General features: G+C 27.5%; 10 protein-coding genes across 10 annotated transcripts, besides 16 other annotated features; 6 read left to right on the top strand and 4 right to left on the bottom strand.

Annotated features, from left to right (window-relative positions):
* Nucleotides 1–11: 11 nt before the first annotated feature.
* Nucleotides 12–32: a sequence feature (AT_rich).
* Nucleotides 31–2,304, top strand: CMU_037710 (uncharacterized protein; the record flags this gene model as incomplete). Its single annotated transcript, XM_002139019.1, has 1 exon — nt 31–2,304. One exon carries the CDS (start codon nt 31–33, stop codon nt 2,302–2,304), a length of 2,274 nt encoding a protein of 757 aa, XP_002139055.1.
* Nucleotides 834–861: a sequence feature (AT_rich).
* Nucleotides 2,305–2,532: 228 nt separating the features above from the next.
* CMU_037700 (arginyl-tRNA synthetase family protein) lies at nt 2,533–4,344 on the top strand (the record flags this gene model as incomplete). The annotated part of the gene is made up of 1 exon (XM_002139018.1): nt 2,533–4,344. One exon carries the CDS (start codon nt 2,533–2,535, stop codon nt 4,342–4,344), a length of 1,812 nt encoding a protein of 603 aa, XP_002139054.1.
* A 204-nt stretch (nt 4,345–4,548) lies between these two features.
* Nucleotides 4,549–4,599: a sequence feature (AT_rich).
* Nucleotides 4,600–4,752: 153 nt separating this feature from the next.
* Nucleotides 4,753–4,816: a sequence feature (AT_rich).
* Nucleotides 4,817–5,042: 226 nt separating this feature from the next.
* CMU_037690 (uncharacterized protein) lies at nt 5,043–5,918 on the bottom strand (the record flags this gene model as incomplete). Its single annotated transcript, XM_002139017.1, has 1 exon — nt 5,043–5,918. The coding sequence occupies one exon, from the start codon at nt 5,916–5,918 to the stop codon at nt 5,043–5,045; it is 876 nt and encodes a 291-aa protein (XP_002139053.1).
* A 138-nt stretch (nt 5,919–6,056) lies between these two features.
* Nucleotides 6,057–7,496, top strand: CMU_037680 (tRNA guanosine-2'-O-methyltransferase TRM11, putative; the record flags this gene model as incomplete). The annotated part of the gene is made up of 1 exon (XM_002139016.1): nt 6,057–7,496. One exon carries the CDS (start codon nt 6,057–6,059, stop codon nt 7,494–7,496), a length of 1,440 nt encoding a protein of 479 aa, XP_002139052.1.
* A 20-nt stretch (nt 7,497–7,516) lies between these two features.
* Nucleotides 7,517–7,567: a sequence feature (AT_rich).
* Nucleotides 7,568–7,681: 114 nt separating this feature from the next.
* Nucleotides 7,682–7,717: a sequence feature (AT_rich).
* A 157-nt stretch (nt 7,718–7,874) lies between these two features.
* On the bottom strand, nt 7,875–10,943 carry CMU_037670 (uncharacterized protein; the record flags this gene model as incomplete). Its single annotated transcript, XM_002139015.1, has 1 exon — nt 7,875–10,943. The coding sequence occupies one exon, from the start codon at nt 10,941–10,943 to the stop codon at nt 7,875–7,877; it is 3,069 nt and encodes a 1,022-aa protein (XP_002139051.1).
* Nucleotides 10,944–11,674: 731 nt separating this feature from the next.
* On the top strand, nt 11,675–13,189 carry CMU_037660 (adenosylhomocysteinase protein, putative; the record flags this gene model as incomplete). The annotated part of the gene is made up of 1 exon (XM_002139014.1): nt 11,675–13,189. The coding sequence occupies one exon, from the start codon at nt 11,675–11,677 to the stop codon at nt 13,187–13,189; it is 1,515 nt and encodes a 504-aa protein (XP_002139050.1).
* Nucleotides 13,183–13,249: a sequence feature (AT_rich).
* Nucleotides 13,242–13,958, bottom strand: CMU_037650 (uncharacterized protein; the record flags this gene model as incomplete). The annotated part of the gene is made up of 1 exon (XM_002139013.1): nt 13,242–13,958. One exon carries the CDS (start codon nt 13,956–13,958, stop codon nt 13,242–13,244), a length of 717 nt encoding a protein of 238 aa, XP_002139049.1.
* A 140-nt stretch (nt 13,959–14,098) lies between these two features.
* CMU_037640 (uncharacterized protein) lies at nt 14,099–14,776 on the top strand (the record flags this gene model as incomplete). The annotated part of the gene is made up of 1 exon (XM_002139012.1): nt 14,099–14,776. One exon carries the CDS (start codon nt 14,099–14,101, stop codon nt 14,774–14,776), a length of 678 nt encoding a protein of 225 aa, XP_002139048.1.
* Nucleotides 14,321–14,352: a sequence feature (AT_rich).
* Nucleotides 14,765–14,856: a sequence feature (AT_rich).
* A 1-nt stretch (nt 14,857) lies between these two features.
* Nucleotides 14,858–18,166, bottom strand: CMU_037630 (uncharacterized protein; the record flags this gene model as incomplete). The annotated part of the gene is made up of 1 exon (XM_002139011.1): nt 14,858–18,166. One exon carries the CDS (start codon nt 18,164–18,166, stop codon nt 14,858–14,860), a length of 3,309 nt encoding a protein of 1,102 aa, XP_002139047.1.
* Nucleotides 15,638–15,681: a sequence feature (AT_rich).
* A 1-nt stretch (nt 18,167) lies between the features above and the next one.
* Nucleotides 18,168–18,196: a sequence feature (AT_rich).
* Nucleotides 18,197–18,407: 211 nt separating this feature from the next.
* Nucleotides 18,408–18,440: a sequence feature (AT_rich).
* Nucleotides 18,441–18,743: 303 nt separating this feature from the next.
* Nucleotides 18,744–18,784: a sequence feature (A-rich).
* Nucleotides 18,785–18,969: 185 nt separating this feature from the next.
* Nucleotides 18,970–19,008: a sequence feature (AT_rich).
* A 114-nt stretch (nt 19,009–19,122) lies between these two features.
* On the top strand, nt 19,123–20,466 carry CMU_037620 (protein kinase domain-containing protein; the record flags this gene model as incomplete). The annotated part of the gene is made up of 1 exon (XM_002139010.1): nt 19,123–20,466. The coding sequence occupies one exon, from the start codon at nt 19,123–19,125 to the stop codon at nt 20,464–20,466; it is 1,344 nt and encodes a 447-aa protein (XP_002139046.1).
* A 185-nt stretch (nt 20,467–20,651) lies between these two features.
* Nucleotides 20,652–20,680: a sequence feature (AT_rich).
* A 319-nt stretch (nt 20,681–20,999) lies between these two features.
* Nucleotides 21,000–21,052: a microsatellite.
* Between the last annotated feature and the right edge of the window lies 1 nt (nt 21,053).

Here is a 21,053-nt window from a genome sequence, read left to right as displayed (position 1 = left end):
GTATTTACATGTATAAATATTTTATATATAATGAAACTATCTTCAGCAAATAAAGTAAGTTCACATAATAAAAGTAGGGATAATTTAAATTCTCAAAAAGAAATAAATGAGAAAAGAAGTAATATGGAATCTGGAGTTTGGAACAAAATACTTGGTTTAATAAAAAATTCTCTTGGTATTTCCTCACCTAACTCTGCAACGAAATACAAGGTATTTGAAAAGGATATGTCAGAAAATTTAATTTATAATCCAAAGAAGAAAACTCAAGAATTTTATGTAGATAATATTAACAAGTTTGAATATAGTAATAAGTCAAAGCTGAATGCATCTCTATTATATCACAGCTCTGATTATAAAAAACTTACAAACTCTTCAAAAGAGCACATAAAAAAATTACCATCACCTAGTTCTCTTGGAATATCATTTGCAGAACAAATACTTAGTTATGACTGCAGTACATATGATCCAAAATTAAGCCATGGAATTAGTCCTGTAACTCCTACAACATGTGATAGTAATTCAGTAGCTACATCTTCACCATTATCAACAAACATACAAACTCCAAATTCAATTTTGAGTAGTAATAAGAGCGTTGAAATTGTTGATAATTCACCAATTAGAGTTGATAGTATTCCAAATATAAATAATTATGCAGTTGATTTCTCAACAGAAGGTAAATTCAAATCCAAAGATTGCACGGATTATTATTCAATAACTAATTTAAAAAATACTTCTCTTACATCTAATATTTTAGGAAGTAGACAAACTTTTAGTCGTGATTGTGATTTTGAAGAAATTACAAGACCAATGCCACAATCGTTGTCTAGTCCTTGTTTAAAATTATTTGATTATAATTATAAAGTTGGATTTGATACAGTTTCTTATTCATCTACAGCTTCATTACTGAATAATACAACATGTAAAACTAAGATTCAGAATTTCTCATTAAAAAATACTCAATTAAATAAGAGTACTGATTTACAGTTTAAAAGTAAAGATAACTTTGATATTACTTTTTATTCTTGGAAGGAGTCTAAGAAGTTGATTAATAAATTAAGGAAAGCTTCGGATACATTCAAACTTAGTGGAATTCCCTATTCAGAATGGAAATTAGAAAAAATCCCAACTCTAGGAGCTTCACCAACAAGTTGTAGAGTTCAAGAGATGTTCAGAGGTACAATAAAATCAGATTTTAAGAATTCTAGGGATGAAGTTCAACATGTCTTTATTAAAAGAGTGCCAATAAATATTTGGATGAAACAATGGGAAATGCATGAAATTTGGGATGGGGATTATGTAACTGATGGAGAAGATTTTGTTATGGAAGCAGCAGCATTAGCTTTCCTTCAAAAATATAGCCAAGGATTAGCACCAAAATTATTAGCAGTTCTTGAGCATAAAGATGCAACAGATTTAAATAATCTGTCTAAAAACTTCGAAATTGCTCCAGTATCTAGAAGCTTTAGAGTTTCAAAAGATATAACACACATTATATTGGTATCGGAGCTATATGGAGATGATTTACTTGATTATTTAGATCGTAGAGAAAAAGAGAAAAGTCTTCTAACATTTCAAGAGAAAAGAAAACTTCAATATAATCTAGCACTGCAACTAAACCACTTACATCTAAAAGGACTTTGTCATTTAGATTTTACACCAGAGAATATCTTAGTTGGACCTCAAGGGATAAGTATTTGTGACTTTGCTAAAGCTACTCCAATAATAACTAAATATCCTTGTCATACACATTATATAAAGGATGCTGATGAACCCTTAAGGCATATTAAAAAGGCTACAAATTCACCAAGTAACTATTTTGAATTTGAAAGTTGTGAGCCAACTGTTGGAAAAGGGGCTTACATGCCCCCTGAATGCTGGAGAATATTTTGGAAGCTTGAGGAAAATCATATTCAATATCCCCTAGAGGAACTTACAGATACATTTATATCAAGAGACAAATCTAAAGGGATCTCTACAATTAAAAAATCTTTCATTTCAATAACAGATAGGCAATCTTATTACTTCAAAGTAAGAATAGCTGATGTTTATATGCTTGGTATACTAATGTTCTGGATATGGTCTGATGGAGGAATCTGGAAATATTCTGATATTCTACAAGATCATAGATATCAAAATTTAGTTTCAGCAAATATGAATTTTGATGTATTTAGAGAATGTAGAACCTGGAATACAGCTCTTAAATCTTTGTTATGTAAAATGTTGCAACCAGATCCAAATAAACGTATTACACTTAATGAAGTCCTACTAGATCCTTGGTGGTCAACTCCAATTGATCATCAGTAGGTTCAATTTTAGATTTAGTTTACTTATTATCAAGATATATTAGTTAATCTACAAAATATAGTGTTTTGTAATAATATAATTGTTAATATACTGCTTATATAGTTACTTTATTCATGTGGCGGATATGTATAATTGACACTATAAATATACTTTAATATTATCTACTATTTGATTGTTATTTTCTTAAGATTTTTGCTTTAAATATCTTGTAAAGTACTGTTATTAATCATGGAAAGTCCACATATTATAATTAAAGAGGTATTTAATAAGTCCATAAAGTCTCTATTTCCTGAATATGAGAATGAGGCTGTAATCTCAATATCTAATCCGAATTTTGGGGATTATCAATGTAATAGTGGAATGTTAATTTTTTCTACTATTGGCAAAAGTATGGGAATGAAAAGTCCAAGGGAAATTGGTGAAAAGATCAAGCAATTTATTATGTCTGATCCTAATTCCAATTTTTTATTTGACTCAATTATTGTAGCACCCCAAGGTTTCATAACAGTCAAAATTTCGACGGATTTTCTTCGTAAAAATCTTCAAAATATTTTACAAAGAGGAGAGATTCAAGTAACTTTATCATCTTCTCCTGTGAAAATTATTGAAGACAAAAAGCTGAAAGTGCTTGTTGATTTCTCTTCACCAAATATAGCGAAAGAGATGCACGTAGGTCATCTACGTTCTACAATTATTGGGGATACAATTTGCCGTATATTTGAATATTTAGGATATGAAGTATTTCGCATAAACCATGTTGGAGATTGGGGAACACAATTTGGAATGCTTATTGAATATTTAAAGGAACAATATCCTGATTATACATCTAATATACCTGAAATATCAGACCTACAAGAATTTTATAGAAGTGCCAAAAAAAAATTTGATCAAGATCCAGAATTTAAATTAAGAAGCCAAAAAGTTGTAGTAAAACTTCAAGGTGGAGATCCTACAGCAAGAGCTGCATGGAAAAAAATTTGTGAAATTAGTCGTATTGAATTTCAAAAAGTATATGATCGCTTAAATATACATATAGAAGAATATGGTGAAAGCTTTTATAATGATTTGATTCCTGAAGTTATTCTAAAAATGAAGGAAAAGGGAATTATTCAACTTGATGATGGAGCTCAATGCATATTTACTAGTGTAAATAATATTCCTTTAATGGCTGTAAAGAGTGATGGTGGCTATGGTTATGACTCAACAGATTTAGCTGCTATTTATTATAGGTTGAAGGAAATTAGAGCCGATTGGGTTATTTATATTACTGATTCAGGTCAAGAAGAGCATTTTCTAAAAATTTTTGAAGTTGCTAAGATTATGGAATGGCATAATCCACCAAAAACAAGATTGGATTTTGTAGGATTTGGAGTAATTCAAGGGGAAGATGGTAAAAAATTTAAAACAAGATCTGGAGATACTGTAAAATTAGTGGAATTATTGGATGAAGCCGTAACAAGGGCTTATAATGAATTAATAAATAGACGATTGCAAAATGCTAAAATTAATGGAAATATTGAATATGAAGATGATGATTTAAAAGAAATGGCCAAAAAAATTGGTTATGCTGCAGTCAAATATTTCGACATGAAACAGAATCGTCTAACAAATTATAAATTTTCATTCGACAGAATGTTAGATCCTAAAGGAAATACAGCAGTCTACCTCCTTTATGCATATGCAAGGTTATGTGCAATATTCAGGAGATCTGGATTAAATCTCGATAATAAGTCGGATATCGAAATATTATCTAGTTATTCCATTAATATACAACAATCAGAAGAACGTCTCATAGCACTGAAAATAATCAGATTTCCAGAAGTTTTTGATGGGATAATTGTCGATTTACATATAAATAGATTGACCGAGTATTGTTACGAACTATGTGAACTAGTGGCCCAATTTTACGCATCATGTAGAATTTTAGACTGTAATGATCCTGAAATTAGGCAAAGCAGATTAGCTCTTTGTTTTATAATTAAAAAGGTACTTTTAGTTGCTCTAAATCTTTTGGGAATAGAACCCCTTGAAAAGATTTAATTCTAACTTGAATAACCAAGAATAAATAATATGTAATTTGTAATTTAAGGATTATCTTTTAATAATTACTTCAGCAATATATGTATCTAATTTAAAACTTATACAACAAAGTATTACCTGGAATATAAAATATCATAAGGTACGCACAAAAAATATTGAGAACTAAATTTTATCTCTACTTTCTGTTTACAATCCATACTTTTGTATATTTTAGTTATTTTAATATATAAAAATTAAATTCTTAAGAAATATATACATTCAATAGATTGATATACAACCTTTTAATAGAACTATAATAATTGCAATTATATGCTGTATGTAAACTCTTTAAAAGATTTCTATCAATAAATATTGAAGTTTCATCTTAGAAAAAAAAAAAAAATTAAGAGCGGAATTATTCACATTAACTTTATAATATATTAGTTAAATATTATTCAATATTATTTGGTTATTTTTTTTTAAATTAATAATTGTTTCTATTCTTAACCAGATTTATAAATAATATTAACATATCTTCAAACGATTTTAATATATCTCAACTAAAATCTTTATATCTTATCTACTAATAAATTTGCTATATTACTTATATTTGCAAATATTTTACTTAGAAAATTCAATCACAAATTTGTTTAATTTAATACTTGACCAGTAATATTTAAATATAGTGTGTTTATATTTAATACATATCTAGACAGATATTAATCTGAGTCTTCAAATACTATATGAGTATTCTGTTTTCCTTCATTTTTATTCATTTTCATTGGTTTAGGGTTTTCATCTCTAAATGTTTTCTTTTTATCTACCTTATCCAATCTTTTATTTACTTTTTTTTGTAACTTATTAACTTGTACATTAGAATCCTTTATAATATAATTAATCTTATTTCCTTTATAATTTACAGAACTTTCATCTTTATTCATAATTTCAGACTCAGCTAATTTACTATCTTCAATATTTTTACCTTCATCAAAAATAAGAAATATATCCTTTTCTTTATGACCATACTTTGTATAGGGTTTCATTTTTCTAATTCTTAATTCTTTCTTTATTTTTTGTATTTCTTCAATCAAATAATCACGTTTTTGTGTTATATTATCATCAAGTTGTGTACTAGGGAATAATGGTATATACCACTTCTGTTTTGAATAATTATAAAGTCTGATATAATCTTGTAATTTAGAGTATTTAATCATTTCACTCTTAAGTTTATCTAACTCCTGAGAGTCCGTTGAAAAATTATTATTGCCAATCAAATCTGCTAATTTGTGTTGAATCCTATTTAGCTGCCTTTTAACCTTCACTAATTCTGTAAATCTCATTTTTTTGTCTCTATTTCTTCTATATTCAAGATAACGTGCAATTTTCTTTTCATGATTTGATTTTCCACCTCTAGCCATAATATCTTCGAGTTTCTTAAATTCTAATTGTAATGATTCCCTAGCTTCTTGTGGGATTTGCAAATTCTCTCTACTTAGGAGACGTTTTAAGTCCCTATATCGTTTCTTTGATGACTTATTTTGAGAATTGGTATTTGATCCATCTTGATTAAAGCCGATATTCTTTTGCTCTATCATTTTATTTAGGATTTTTAAAAATATTTAGTATTACATCAAAACTAAAAATAATTATAGGCGCTAGAAGTTGTACTATCTAAATTTGCTCTAAGCATCTGATGATATTTAGAGATTAACTAAACTTCCTATATTACTCCTATGCCCCTATATCTAACTTGGTTTACTCTACATCATGATTACTATGAATTCAGATTTGATGAACTGGAATCTTTAGCTATTATTTATGGAGTAGACAAGCATGAACTATGGTCTGAAATATCTAAGAATACCTCTGTTGGGGATAATAAGGAGATAATAAGACCTGATATAACAGATAATAGAAGTCCCTTTGTTTGGGTAAAATTACCAAATGATAATGTAGCATTACAGATCCTTGGAAGAAGTATTTTGATCAGAGGTTTTATAGAAGTATGGTCTAGCGGATCAAACTATAACTCCGTTAAAAGTAATTTGGAACTTCCCGAAATCAAGAATAATTATATAAATAGATACTTAAATGAATCATTAGAATTTTCTTGGTATGTTAGAGCTATTAGGAAGAAACTTTCACGACAAGAACAAGTTGATCGTATGAATTTTTTTAGATTCTTATTTACAGGGAAAGAGAGAGTTAATTTAGAGAATCCATCAATAATTCTTGTAATACTTGAAGAATGGAAAAATATGAAAATACATAAAGATGACTTTTCTAAAATAAATGATAATTGTAATAAATTAGAAAATTTTCAGGAAACTACACAAAGCAAAAATTGTGAATTAATAAGAGTTTACATGGGAAGAGCAGTAGGTATTCAAAATTGGCATAATATAGGAAAAAAAATTCCTTGGTGGTTTAAATATACTTTAAATGAACGTCCAATATTAGGTCCAACAACTCTAGACAACGAACTTTCTTTTATTATGTGTAATATTGGTAAAGTTAAAAAGAATTCTATAATATTTGACCCATTTTGTGGAACTGGTGGAACTTTAATTGCAGCATCTCATTTAGGTGCTCTTTGTTTTGGTTCTGATCTCGATATTAGAGTTTTAAATGGCTGGTCATGTTCTTATATAAATCCCCATTTAATTAAAAGTGGAATTTTAGACGAGTCATTTTCTAGAAATGTATTTTCAAACTTTATATATTATAAATTACCTTTACCTGAGATAATTCGAATGGATGTATCTTCATCAATCCTTAGATACCCTTTTATTGATGCAATAATTTGTGACCCTCCATATGGTATAAGAGCAAGCTCTAGAACCACAAAATTTGAAATCATGGATGAATACTTTAATGATATCACACACTTTCCAACATCTAAAAGATTTGGATATATTCACTCAGTAAAAAATATAATTTATGATATGTTAATATTTGCATCAAAATATTTAGTAAACAATGGTAGAATTGTTTTTTTATTACCAGTTATATTGAATGAAATATCTATTAGTATTGATAAATTATATGAAGATTGGAGTAATATATATAATATTGAATATCATCATTTACAAACTTTAGGTGGGGGTTTAGGACGATTATTAGTTTGTATGACAACTAAATCTAAAAATTATGTGCAGTTTACAAGTAAATAGAAATTATAGATTGAATTATGAATAATTAACTTAATATTCTAACAATATATATAAATTAATATTGATAATTACTGTGAATAATTACACAAGATACAATCGATATTAATCACTTGAAGAATACATTAAGCTTAGAAATACTTATTTAGATCCCTATTATTTAGAGTTTATAATCTTTAGAATGTTTGTAAATTTTTTTTCTTAAAATATATTATACTTATATTGAAATCTATTATAGGATAATGAGATTTTGATATCTCCCTAATACTTCAGAAACTTCATATATATATATGAGATAAGGTTCTCTTTAAATACTATAAATTTATTTTCTAATATATAGACAAAACAAGCCTTATAAATACATTCGACAATAATTTGACATTATGCTACTTCTTGAGTATCAAATGCTGCAATTTTTTTTTTCTTCTTAGATTTATTATGAGAATAAGCTTCTATTGTCTTCTTTTTGTCCATCGTAATATCTTTGTCAGAATATTTTCGTATTATAGATTGCAATTTGTGGGATTGTAAAGGCTTCAGAGGTTCATAATTAGATTTACTACTTATTCCAAAGGAACTATTGTTCTGTTTTTTATGATCCCTTGTCTGAATGACCTCTACTACCCCAGTTTCTTGAGTATTATGTAAGGGACAATTTATCATTGATTGTAATAATGATGATGGAAGTGGACATAAATAAGTATTTAGACCTCTAGATAAATTTTTCATCTTTGTATTACCAAATTGCTGAGCTTTATCAAATTTCGAACAATATAATGTAGAAAAATTGGATAAAGTATCATCTTTATTATCACATGAACTAATTAATTCCTTTATCTTATTTGAGATGGAAGATAAGGGATTTTCTTGAGATTTACTTATTTTAGTGTCATTTATTAGTTGCTTCTCAAAACCACTAGAAATATATAGTTCTTCTATTTGCTTTATTATATCTAAATTATGCAAGTCTTCAAATGTAACCTCTCTTTCCACATCTTTTATAGTTCCCATAGTACTATCTAAACTCTCATCTTCTAATTTATTATCTAAACATCCAAGTAATTTGATGTAAATATCTGCACTAGATAAAAGTATTACAATATAACATTGACTTGTTTTTAATCTGTGACAAATCAAAGCATCTGATATCCAATTATCTTCAGGAATTTCAAGTTCCAAACTAGCTATATTTATTAAATTAAAAGGATCTAAATCTATATCATATAGATTTATTGTTGTTTTAGGATCTCTATCTATAATTGCAAAAGTAAAATTTCCTAATAAGTTTTTTCCATTAACTATAAAAGATGATGAGTTGAATTTACCCTCCCAGACTAATACATATGTATCAAGATTCCATATTAATAATTTAGAAAGTAATTCTGATGATATTACGCTGATTAGAAAAATAGAATCACTTTTTTTAACAATCTCAATCTGACTTAAGACTATTTGCTGTTCTGAGATTGCCATACCTTGATATTTAGGTACCGGAATAGCCTTAACTTCATTTAATGACATATTTTCATTATTAAATGAGTACAAAACTATTAAATTTGGTACTGTTACAGCAACAATACCTGTTTCCAAATATATATTGGATGTAAAAATGTACTTTTCATAACATGAAATTACTTGTGCACAATACCATTCATTTACCTCATTATTATATACCCATAATTTGATGTATTTGTCCTTACTTGCTGTTAAAAATATAGGATGTTTACATTCATACGAATAATTAGAAGAGCTACATTGAAACAATGCTACTACAGTATCCAAGTGAGCATCCACTATTTCTGTCATTATTTTATAAGAAATAATATCTTCACTTTCAATCTTCTCCCAAAATTTAAGATTATATCTTGACTTTTTATTCTTCAAAATCCCATATTTATGACATTCTGATGTAACAGAATACCTTCCACAATCTGAAAAAGTTACCATACTAAGAAAGCAGTGCTTATTAAGTACATCATTATATTTTGGTGCAGATAAACCCTCTCCAATACTTGAAACATATGATTCTTCATATTTCGTAAGAATTGATGCTATTGATTTATCTTTATATGCATCATGAATATGTACTTTAAAAGGATGACCAATAATAGCTACTGGTAATCCTGATGAATAACCACTATAATTTGATAATTTCATTGAACTAGTATTACATTTATAATTATCATTAGTTAATTTGTTACATTCTAATTTAATATTAGGTGAAACAACAAGATTATATGGTATAGCAATTCCTCTAATAGAATTTATGATTTTCATATGAACTAAATCCACAATTCTAATACAATTATCAGCACAAGTTATAGCTGCAGTTAAATTTGGAATTATAGCACCCATTTTAAATACTTTTTTATTATAGCATGATGAAAATACTGATATAGTATATATAGGAGCTCCTAAACGTGGTAAAAATTGTCTCGTTCCATTTTGCTGAGGTGATAATGACTCCTTTTTTCTAAATGTATCTGAAGCAAAAGTCTGACGCCATAATACAAGAACTGCTTCCTCACCTCCAGAAAGTACCACATCACTTTCTGGAATCATAGATATAGCTCTTAACTCATGAGAATGCCAATGACTAGTTGAGGTATTTATTGAGTTATTCATAAGCATTTTATCATATCTCTCTTCATCTATATTTGATGCTTCATTCCATATTGAATTCTCATTTTTGTAATCAATAGGAGGTAAAAACCAATAGGTTAGACGACCATATACATCTCCAGTTACTACAAATTGACAATTATAACAAATATCCATTGATATTAAATATTCTGAATGCCTAAATCGAACTATCTTGTCAGAATATATTGGAGTCCATAAAATTAGTATATTCCTCCATATAAAACAGAAAAGATTTCCATCTTTAGATACTTCAAAGGATGAAGCCCCATATGAAAACTTTATTACCTCTCTAGGTTTTATAGATCTACCAATATTTTCAGTATCTATTTCATTATTTGAAGTTAATTTTAGAATATCTTCAATAGATATTGAAAAAATAGATACAAAATTAGTATTCAAAGGTATCTCACAAATAGATTCTGCAGATGTTGTAAGAAAAAAGATATCTTTATCTGTTGTCTTCATATCAATTATAGAATTATTATCATTTATTTCAAATTCAAATATTGGATTTATAGTTAATTCATTCTCTATAAATTTGTACAATCTGCATTTACCATCAAGACTACTTATTATTATAATTTCCGGATTTAAATGCAAAGATACAACCCCAGAAATAGGCATTTTTGCACCTACTAGTTTAGAAATAATAGATCCATCTCCTAAAGTTTCATATATAAAGACTGTTTTATCTCTTCCTTTTGGAATAGCTAAATATTTACCATCCAAACAAAAGACTGGTTTAATCCGCAATGAGAAACAACCTCCACTAAACTGGGAATTGTTTAAGGCTTCCGGCTTATTCATCTTAACAAAACCAACTGTCAGATCTTATTCAACCAATTTTAACTCCCAATTAATTTCTTCTTTATTTCCTTTAGGTCTTCCCTTGACTTTCAAATCTGCCCTTTACCTCATCATATAATGGCGCACAGTATCGTGTCTCTCTAAATATCTCCATCACCTTGGGTCATATCATTTGAAGATGTAGCAAACATGTAAAAACTAAGTTTTAATAATATCCCAAGCTATAATAACCAAATTTGATCTAAGTAAATTCTTTTAATAGTTTAGAAACTTTGTTTGGCTTCCTTTAAGAATTAGAGTTTCTTAGATTTATTCGGAAATAAAGGATCTAATAAGAATTTAGGCTGTTACAAATGTTAATAATATAAAGGACAATAGTAAATATTTAGAAGCTTCTAATGTGATCAAAGAACTTAAATCTTAATATTTACATTGATTACTTTGTACTTTTTTTTCTTTTTTTATTCACAGTTACTATTATATTTAGAATATTGTCTAGAATATTACCCAAACCATTAAGACTTCTATGACACTTTTTAATTCAAATATCTCTCTTTAAAATAAAGTTATAGAAACTTAAAGAAAGTTGATATTATAAGATTATAAGAATCTCGTTATAATACAACTTGAAAATTGGAAAAAATATTAAGTACCTCTAAATCAATATAAAATTATAGAACATATTTAGAAATATTCAATCTAAATTTAGAATCGTATAACTAATTTACATAATGATAAATAGTAAAATAAAAGATATTTCATTAGCTGAATATGGTTTTAAAGAAATAAAGCTTGCAAAATCTGATATGGCTGGTTTGACAGCCTTAAAGGAGCAATATGAGGATTCTAAACCATTGAAGGGAGCTAAAATTACTGGTTGTTTACATTTAACAATTGAAACTGCTGCATTAATTGAAACTTTAGCAGCTTTAGGTGCTGAAATAAGATGGTGTAGTTGTAATATATACTCAACTCAAGATCATGCTGCTGCTGCTGTTGTTAAGAGTGGAAAAGCTATGGTATTTGCGTGGAAGAATGAAACTATTGAAGAATATTGGTGGTGTGTAAATCAAGCATTAATATGGCAATGTGAATCAGGAATTAGTGGACCAAATTTAATTATTGATGATGGTGGAGATGCCACTTTAATAGTTCATGAAGGAGTAAAAGCTGAAAAGTTATATAGAGAAAGTGGAATTATACCAGTATATCTTGATAGCATCATAGATAATAGAGGTTTCCCATTATCTGAAGATACAAAGGCAATGTATGCACTAATAAAGCAAGATTTAATAGTAAATCCATTTAAATGGTCTGAAATATCCAAAAATATTTGTGGTGTTAGTGAAGAGACTACTACTGGTGTAATGAAACTCAATATGATGGAAATGAAAAAAGAATTATTATTTCCTGCCATAAATGTAAATGATAGTGTCACAAAATCCAAATTTGATAATATATATGGTTGTAGACAATCGTTAATTCATGGATTATTTAATGGTTGTGTACCAATGATAGGTGGTAAAGTAGTAGTATTACTTGGTTTTGGTGATGTTGGAAAAGGTTGTGCTCAAGCATTATCAGGTACTGGAGCAAGAGTAATAATTACTGAAATAGATCCTATATGTGCACTACAGGCTATAATGGAAGGGTATGATGTCAAAGTTATGGAAGATGTTATTCATATAGGAGACTTTTTTGTTACTGCTACTGGAAATAAAAATGTAATTACTCTTGAACATATGAGAAACATGAAAGATAATGCAATTGTTGCTAATATTGGACATTTTGATCATGAAATTGATGTTTTAGCATTAGAATCTTATCCAGGTATTAAAATAACTGAAATTAAGACTAATGTTCATTTATATACATTCCCTGATACAGAGAAGGGGATTGTATTATTATGTAAAGGACGTTTAGTTAATCTTGGATGTGCTTCTGGTCATCCACCTTTAGTTATGTCTATGTCATTTACTAATCAAATATTAGCACAAATTGAATTATGGAACAATAGAGACAAAAGATATATGAAAAAAAAGGATACAGTTTTGATGAAAAGTGCTCAATATAATGAAGAATCATATTTTAAAGTTACAAGACTTCCAAAGCATCTTGATGAGTTTGTTGCAAGGGTACACTTAAATGTTGTGGGAGCTAGACTTACAAAGTTAACAAAAGAACAAGCCGAGTATATTAATGTGCCTATTGATGGACCCTATAAATGTGAATCTTATCGTTATTAATATTACAAAATAATTTAAAATAAAATATTTTCTAAATTATTACTAATATAATCTAAATTTCTGGTTTAAATTTACCAATGCCAACCCAATTTCCACCTATATTAAAAAGATCACTTTTATTTTTTATTTTGCAAATATCTCCAATCTTTTTCAATCTTTTCTCTCTAATATTTGAGTATGATCTTCTTACTTCTAAAATATAATTATCTAGATCAGGATTTTTAAATTTACCCTCTTTATTTTTGTCTAGCTTTTGTCTAGTTTTTTCTGATATAATAGGAGGAGAATTTACTATATCCCCAAATCTTGGATATTTAGTATTAATTACCTCATCTTCTTTATCTCCTATTTCCTTATATTTGTTGCTAATTCTCTCAATTTTTTTATTTAATCGCTTTTCACGCTTAATTTTAAGTTTTGCAGAACGAACCTTTCTTAGTGTCTCTCTATCATTCTCATATAAATCTCTATGCATTTCATAATCCACTCTCTGAGAAAATTCTTTTAAACTCTCATTTGCCATTGGTTTCAGAAATTTCCTCTTGTTTTTTATTCCAATGACCTGTTTATGAATACCAGGGATAACTTTAAGGGGTAAAATCTTCTGTTTTTGGCATGAACTTGGATATCTACAGTTTAAAATAGTACCATCCTCTTTAATTATACCATCCCAGTCACTTACTGGTAAATTATATTTATCATTATTATCAAAATGTCTTATTCGTCTATTCTTCTCTAAAGTCTGTTTTTTTCTCAAAGGGATAACCATTGAAATATAGAATGTTTACCAGTCTAATATTGATAATATATTGAGCGGGCAAATTAAATTGGCGCTGGAAATAGCTCCCCACAAAGTTTACATTGACATGCACTTTTTACTATTTTTTATATACTGAATTTTTTGTAGATATGGTAATTGGGTTATCTAAACAAGACGTCTCTGAAGCAATTATATTAGAGCAATTGTATGGAATTTTGAGAGATTGGAGAATTTGCATGAACTGTAATTCAAATGCCTCAACTCATTTAGATACTGCAAAGAATATTCTTATTTGTCATCCATGCACTAAATCTAAATTATCATGTAAAAGAATAGGATCTGACAGAATTTCTATGAAACAAGTAGAAAACTTAAAAAAAAATTTGATTAAAATAAAAAATAAGAAACATAAGGGATTCTCTATTATAAATCTCTTAAAAAGCAAAACACTGAAAAAAAATTCCTATAATGAAGATTCTGAGTTTGAAAAATATAGCAGTAATATAGAGGAATGTCTTCTTAGTAATATATTTCCAAATAAGTCTGATAAATATTTAACATCATCATCTTATACCTATTCAAGAGATAATTGTGGTTTCGTATCTGATTATGATGACGTAACAAAATCAGCTAATCTAACCTATAATTTAAGAAGATATCAATCAATGCAAAATTTTGGTAATTTAAATTTTAATGGGAGAGCATATAGAAGTGAAGCTGAGCTAGATTACCCTATTAATAATGATAAGAGGAATTCATCGTGTGTAAATTTTCGTATGAATAGTAAAAATCCATTTTCAGAAAATTCGTGGTGGAATAATAATTAAAATCTAAATATTTTAAAATAAAGAGAATATCATTATCTAATTAATATTTTTTTAAGCTTCAAATAAAATTATTTATTTTTGCTATATAAACCATTGTGGGAATCTCGTAACCAAAATCTTGACGAATATTTGACTTTCAATTACCTGAATATGGGCAGCTCTTCCAATAAAAGTATCCAAATTTTTTTGGGGAAGATAGAAATTTACATCAATCCTAGTTAAATTTTTAGGATCGACATCTTTAAGAATCGCTTTTACCATATCTTTATATGCTAGAAGGCTATCTGGAGAACATTCTGCTCTAGCACTATCATAAGGTGCATACATATCCTGATGAGAAGAGCAAAAAACAATATATTTAAAACTTGAAAGATAGTGTGAATTTTCAATTGCTAGCTTATATAAATATGTTTCTTCAATATTATAAGAATCTGAGAGTGTTAATTGGGTTAAACAAGGAGAATTTTTCCACTTTTTCATTAACCAAACACCGACATTTACAAGTTTTGAAGAGCTTGATAAATATCCTAAATGAGGAGTACTCAAAGTCCAAAAAAGAAAAAAATTTTGTTTAAATTGTTTTAAGTATGGTAATGCAGCCCTAATAATTAGTCCACCAAGAGAATGACCTACAAAGGAAAGTTTTTCAAGAGAATTACTGAAAGGAGTTACAGCTTCAATAATTTCAGAGCTAAGCCTTTTACCCATCTCTTCAATTGGTTCATCAGTTAATTCTTCATTACAAGTACTTAGTAAACAAAGTACTTCAGGATAATACAATGAAATAATATTCCTTACATTTCTCATATCAAAAGCAGTACCCTGAAAACCATGTACAAATATCATTATATGAACCCCTACATTTTTTTTAAAATTTTTTTGAATACATTTTTTTGAATTTTTTTGTTCTATTATCGGAATCACTGGAACTTCATTTGTAGATCTTGTATCTGTAGTAGATGATGCAGTTAATGTAGGTTTTTCAAAATCATTTATTAATACCTCATCTACTATATTTAAAGCTTTTATTATAGGATCATTATTTAGTCCTACTCTACAAGCCTGACCACAATGCACTAAAATACCACCTAATTTCTTATTAGTATTTGATTCAGAATATTGTTGAATAAATATTATTGGTAACCATTCATTATATTTACTACTTGTTATAGAAATAGGAGTATCTAAAGTCTTTTTGGGATCTATTGAATCATTAGAATCTTCAAAAATTGAAGATAAGCAAATTTCCTCTACTAAAGTAGGCGATGGAATTGATTTAAATACAGAATCATTCCTTAATTGTTCAGCTATTTTTGAATGATATTCAACTGGTTTCATAAAATATGAAGTTGACTTTTGAGATCCAATTATCCATGGAGATAATAAAGCTAATGTGCCTCGTGACTTTTGTTTAATTATCTCTTCTTCAGTAGGAGATGAATTTACAGACAATATTGAAGGAGGAGTTATTGGAAACGTACCATTTCCAATAAATTCTGGAAATTTAGGTGGTAAAGGTTTTAGATTAGGTATTAACATTTCATCATTAGGGAGTGTCTCTATAAAAATTACTTCATTCCAAAGATACATCTTTTTTCTTATATATTCCATCCTAGCAATATTCTCCAATTTTGGAAGTACAAAAGGAAAAATACTAATAATACGATCCCAACTATTAGTAATTTGTTGTGACAAATCTGTTATATTATCTAATAATATCTTCCCATATTGTTCAATTCCATATGGAGATTTAATATAACTTTGTAAAGTTGGTAAACTACAAACTGTTGTTGCATAATCTATATTATTATACTGTGGTGATAAATCATTTCTAAATAATGGAGGTGTTATTCCTCTCTTATAATTTAATTGCCAAAATAAAGGAGTTAAAGACCATATTGTATTAGGAAATCTAATACAACATGTTGATGTTAATTGTTTCTTTGTTTTAAATCCTTGCATATTATCATGAGGTGATATTGTCTCTAAATCATTATCTAATTTATCCCATTCAGTATAATTATCATTAATCAAATTCATCTCTTTAAAATCATTTTCATTTAATTTAACTACAACAAAAGGTACTGTAGCACCATTCTCAACATAAGAATATTTTTCAAGATCTATTAGTGGTTCTACATTTATTTTAGTACCTCCAGGTAATTCTAAATAAGGAATACTTAATAATGATCCCATTAAACGAAGTCTTTGGGTACTGCAACATTTACTAATAATAAATTTCATATGGGCAGCTAGTTGAATAAATATATAAGTCAAAGTTGAAACCAATTCTAAACGAAGTCTAGAACATTCCAGAAACATTGGATCACGAGTTATTACTGAAGGAAATACTTCATCAATACTTATTACATTATTCTCTAATTTTGATAAATCAGCCTTATCATTATCTTTATTATTATTTGATTTATCTACTAATTCAGATATATTATTTTTCTTATTCAAAAATTCTTCTGAAATTGATATTTGAGCTATCTTCTGAAGAATTATACCTCTTATAGTAAAAATAGTTCTTTTATCACTTTTTCTATAAATATCCAAATCAGATTTCGCACTTTGTATAAATAAATTTGAATTAAAAGATGGATTCCCTAGTTCAGCAGTAATAGTATCTCCAAGTAATAAAAAAGAAGGTATTTGTGGTTGAGATTTTGGAACTTTATACCTTGTATAATATTTTGTTAATTTAGGAGCTCTTAGTACAGGAGAAATAAATAATCCAGTTATTTGTGTCATTATTATACACCCTATATGACAAAAGTGATATTCATCAAATATTATTGGGATATATTCTACTATTCCACTTGATACATTATTTATTTTGTAAACATTATAAGAAACACTAGAATAATCTCCTATCTTCAATGGAATATCTTTATTATTTATGTTATCTGTACAAGATATAATTGGAGTTCCTAAAATATCTGATATTACCATTTCAGAATATAAAAGATCAACTTCCAAAAAAAAAGGTACTAATTTAATATTACCATTTAGATAGCTATTCTCACTATTATGAAAAGAATTTGCTGATAATGTTTCAAAAAAAAATGATGTACTCTTAGTAGGAGGAATATAAAGAGGTATATCACTGCTAAATAAAATTGTCTCATTTATGTCTATAATATCATCTATATATTTAATTAATATAGGACTTGTTACTGAAGAGCCATCTTCTAAAATTTCTGCACTTTCAGATTTAAATTGATTATTCCTTGTATGAAGTATTTTAGTGGGAGTAATTCCATATGTACAATCTCCTTCTACATAATATAAACGACACATTAATCTATAATAACCATTTTGTAATAAGTCAATATTACGAAATTTGCATAAATTTATGGCAACATTTATTGTGGCATGTAGTTCCATCAAATATATTATTAATTATTGTAAAAATATCAAAATCTCATTATTTTTCCCTAGGATCAGAAAATTAATTTTTTACATGGATAAGACAAAAAATTTTATGGCGCCTTATAGACTTTTTGCCCCTTTTAAAAAGCTTTGTCTAATGATAAATAAAAAGCGTCTAGTCGTATCTTTTGTTGGGAAGAAGACGTAAGGATATTATAGAAAAAAAAAGTTATATTCTTAGTATTGTTGAAATTTCATTTAAATAGAAATATTATTTTTTTTTAAATAAGCTATTATTTAAAGTTTTAGTATTAGTATTAGATCTAAGAAATATGACATCCCTAGATCACCTTTATAAAATGAAATTACAGGGGATATGTCCTTTCCTAATATTGGATTGATAATAATACTGAAGAAGAATAAAAAAGAATCAAGTAATATATAATAAAACCTAATTCCCAATATATACTAGAGAGACACTTAACTAAATTACACTGAGGATCTTCTATCGAATAATAAGAGTAATTTTTTTATATCACTACCGCCTGCTGACTAAAATTGACAGGGATTATATTGTAAATGACTTTATTCCTTTTCCTCTTTTTTTTTTTTTCTTTTTCTTTTTTCTTATTTATATTAAGATGAAACAAAAACCCTAAATAAAACCAGGAGATAATACAATTAACTCAATTGGCGCGTATTTAACAGGCGCCAATGAGTAACCCCACCTGTATATTTTTCTTTTGTGAACTTTATTTTTTTTCCTATAGAAAAAAAAATTAAAGTTTATTTTAGCTATAGATAGCTATAAAAGATTGTAATATATTTTTAAATAAAATATATATTGATTAATATAAGGGGAAATACTATAAATTTTCTAAGTAGTATTTAGCTCAAGATCTTATTTTTGGCTATAGCTTTAAAGGTACATGGATTAAATTAACAAACTATTTTATTACCATTAAGTGGCAATGGTTTCTCAGATATCATCGCCACTATCTAACACAGTAGTATGTTCTACTTGGAAGATAGAAAGGCTCATTGGTGGAGGTAGTTTTGGTGACATATATCTGGCTGTAAACATTGAAACTAATGAAGAAGTTGCTATAAAAGCTGAATCAACATTTTCTAGACATCCTCAACTTGTATATGAAACAAAAGTTATAAGGTTATTACAAGGAGGTGTTGGTATTGCAAATGTTTACCATTGTGAATTAGATCGTGAGATTAATCATCATATAATGGCAATGGAATTATTAGGTCCATCATTAGAAGATTTATTTAACTTGTGCCATAGAAGATTTAGTTTAAAAACTATATTGATGATTGCAGATCAAATGTTGCAGAGAGTCGAATATATCCATTCAAAGAATTTTATCCATCGTGATGTAAAACCTGATAATTTTTTGATTGGAAGAGGTAAAGGTATTTGTGATATATATATTATTGATTTTGGTTTAGCTAAGAGATTTCGTGATCCCAAGACATTACAACATATTCCCTATAGAGAGAACAAGAATTTGACTGGTACAGCTAGATATGCATCAATTAATGCTCACTTAGGAATAGAACAAAGTAGAAGGGATGATTTAGAAGCAATTGGATATGTGTTAATGTACTTTTGTAGAGATGGGACCTTACCATGGCAAGGAATACGAGCAAATAATAAAGAAGAGAAGTATAAAAAGATAATGGAGAAGAAGATGGGGACATCTGTTGAAATGTTATGCAAAGGATATCCTCCAGAATTTGCAACATATTTACATTATTGTAGGGTTCTTAGGTTTGAAGACCGTCCAGATTACAACTACTTAAGAAAATTATTCCGAGATCTTTTTCAAAGAGAAGGTTATATAGATGATGGTAATTTTGACTGGAGTCGATTTGATTTACTTGGTTTTAAAAGGAGTGAATCTTATACTTCAAATATTATGCCAGCTTCAGATGCTTTACAGAAATATGGATCAAATCAACAAGTTATTATGAATGGTAATAAAATTTCTGATATGAAGAAGATCTCAGCATCAAAGAATTATAGAAAAGGAGTGAATTCATCTTCTTCTAGAAAAGCTAATAAAGGAGCATGTACAGCCACTCAAATAAATGATGATGCTTTAGCTCCAGTAATTGAAGGGTGTTTGATGTCTAATACTATCAAAGAACCTATTAATAAAAATACTCGCAAATATCAATTAGAAGATAAAAATGTTTTTAATAATTCTGGACTAGATGAAAATAAAACCAAAAAGAAATTATCCAAACGTAAAATTTTTATCAAGAAATTTATATGCCCTTGTGCATTTATTGAGAAATAGAAACTATTATCACTTTTTTACACAGATTATATTGTAAATAGGGAATTCTTTTTTATAAATTACAATTTGTTATACAGGTAAAACTACTAACTTAAGGGACAAATCAATATATTATATTCTTTATGTGGAAGTATTTTTTGGAATTTATAATTTTTGATATTGAAATCGAAATTCATTAATATCTCTAATTTATAAAAATATATTCTATTATAAAGACTTAAGACTTAAATTGTCATTAAATAATGACTTAATTTGATCATTACTTATTTATCTTCCTTTCAATAAACTTATAAGTTATTTACTGATTCTAAAAAAACTCTAATATAATTTTCTTTATTAAGAGATTGTTTGACTCTATTTTGTTATTATATTCATCTTTCATATACTTAAGATTTTTTTTTTCTTTTCCTTTAATGATAACATTTATTGATTAGAACATAAATGTATTGATTAACTTATTACTTATATTTGCATTTACTTAAATATAAATAAGATAGTTCTATTAATTATTTCCATTGGATTACTAGAAGTTAGTTAGGTTAGGTTAGGGGGGGTTAGGTTAGGTTAGGTTAGGTTAGGTTAGGTTT

Source organism: Cryptosporidium muris, genomic scaffold, assembly GCF_000006515.1.
Source record: "Cryptosporidium muris RN66 scf_1106632373453 genomic scaffold, whole genome shotgun sequence".
NCBI classification, from domain to species: domain Eukaryota; phylum Apicomplexa; class Conoidasida; order Eucoccidiorida; family Cryptosporidiidae; genus Cryptosporidium; species Cryptosporidium muris.
The sequence above is the reverse complement of the archived record's forward strand: the minus strand, read 5'-3'. Positions and strand labels throughout refer to the sequence as shown.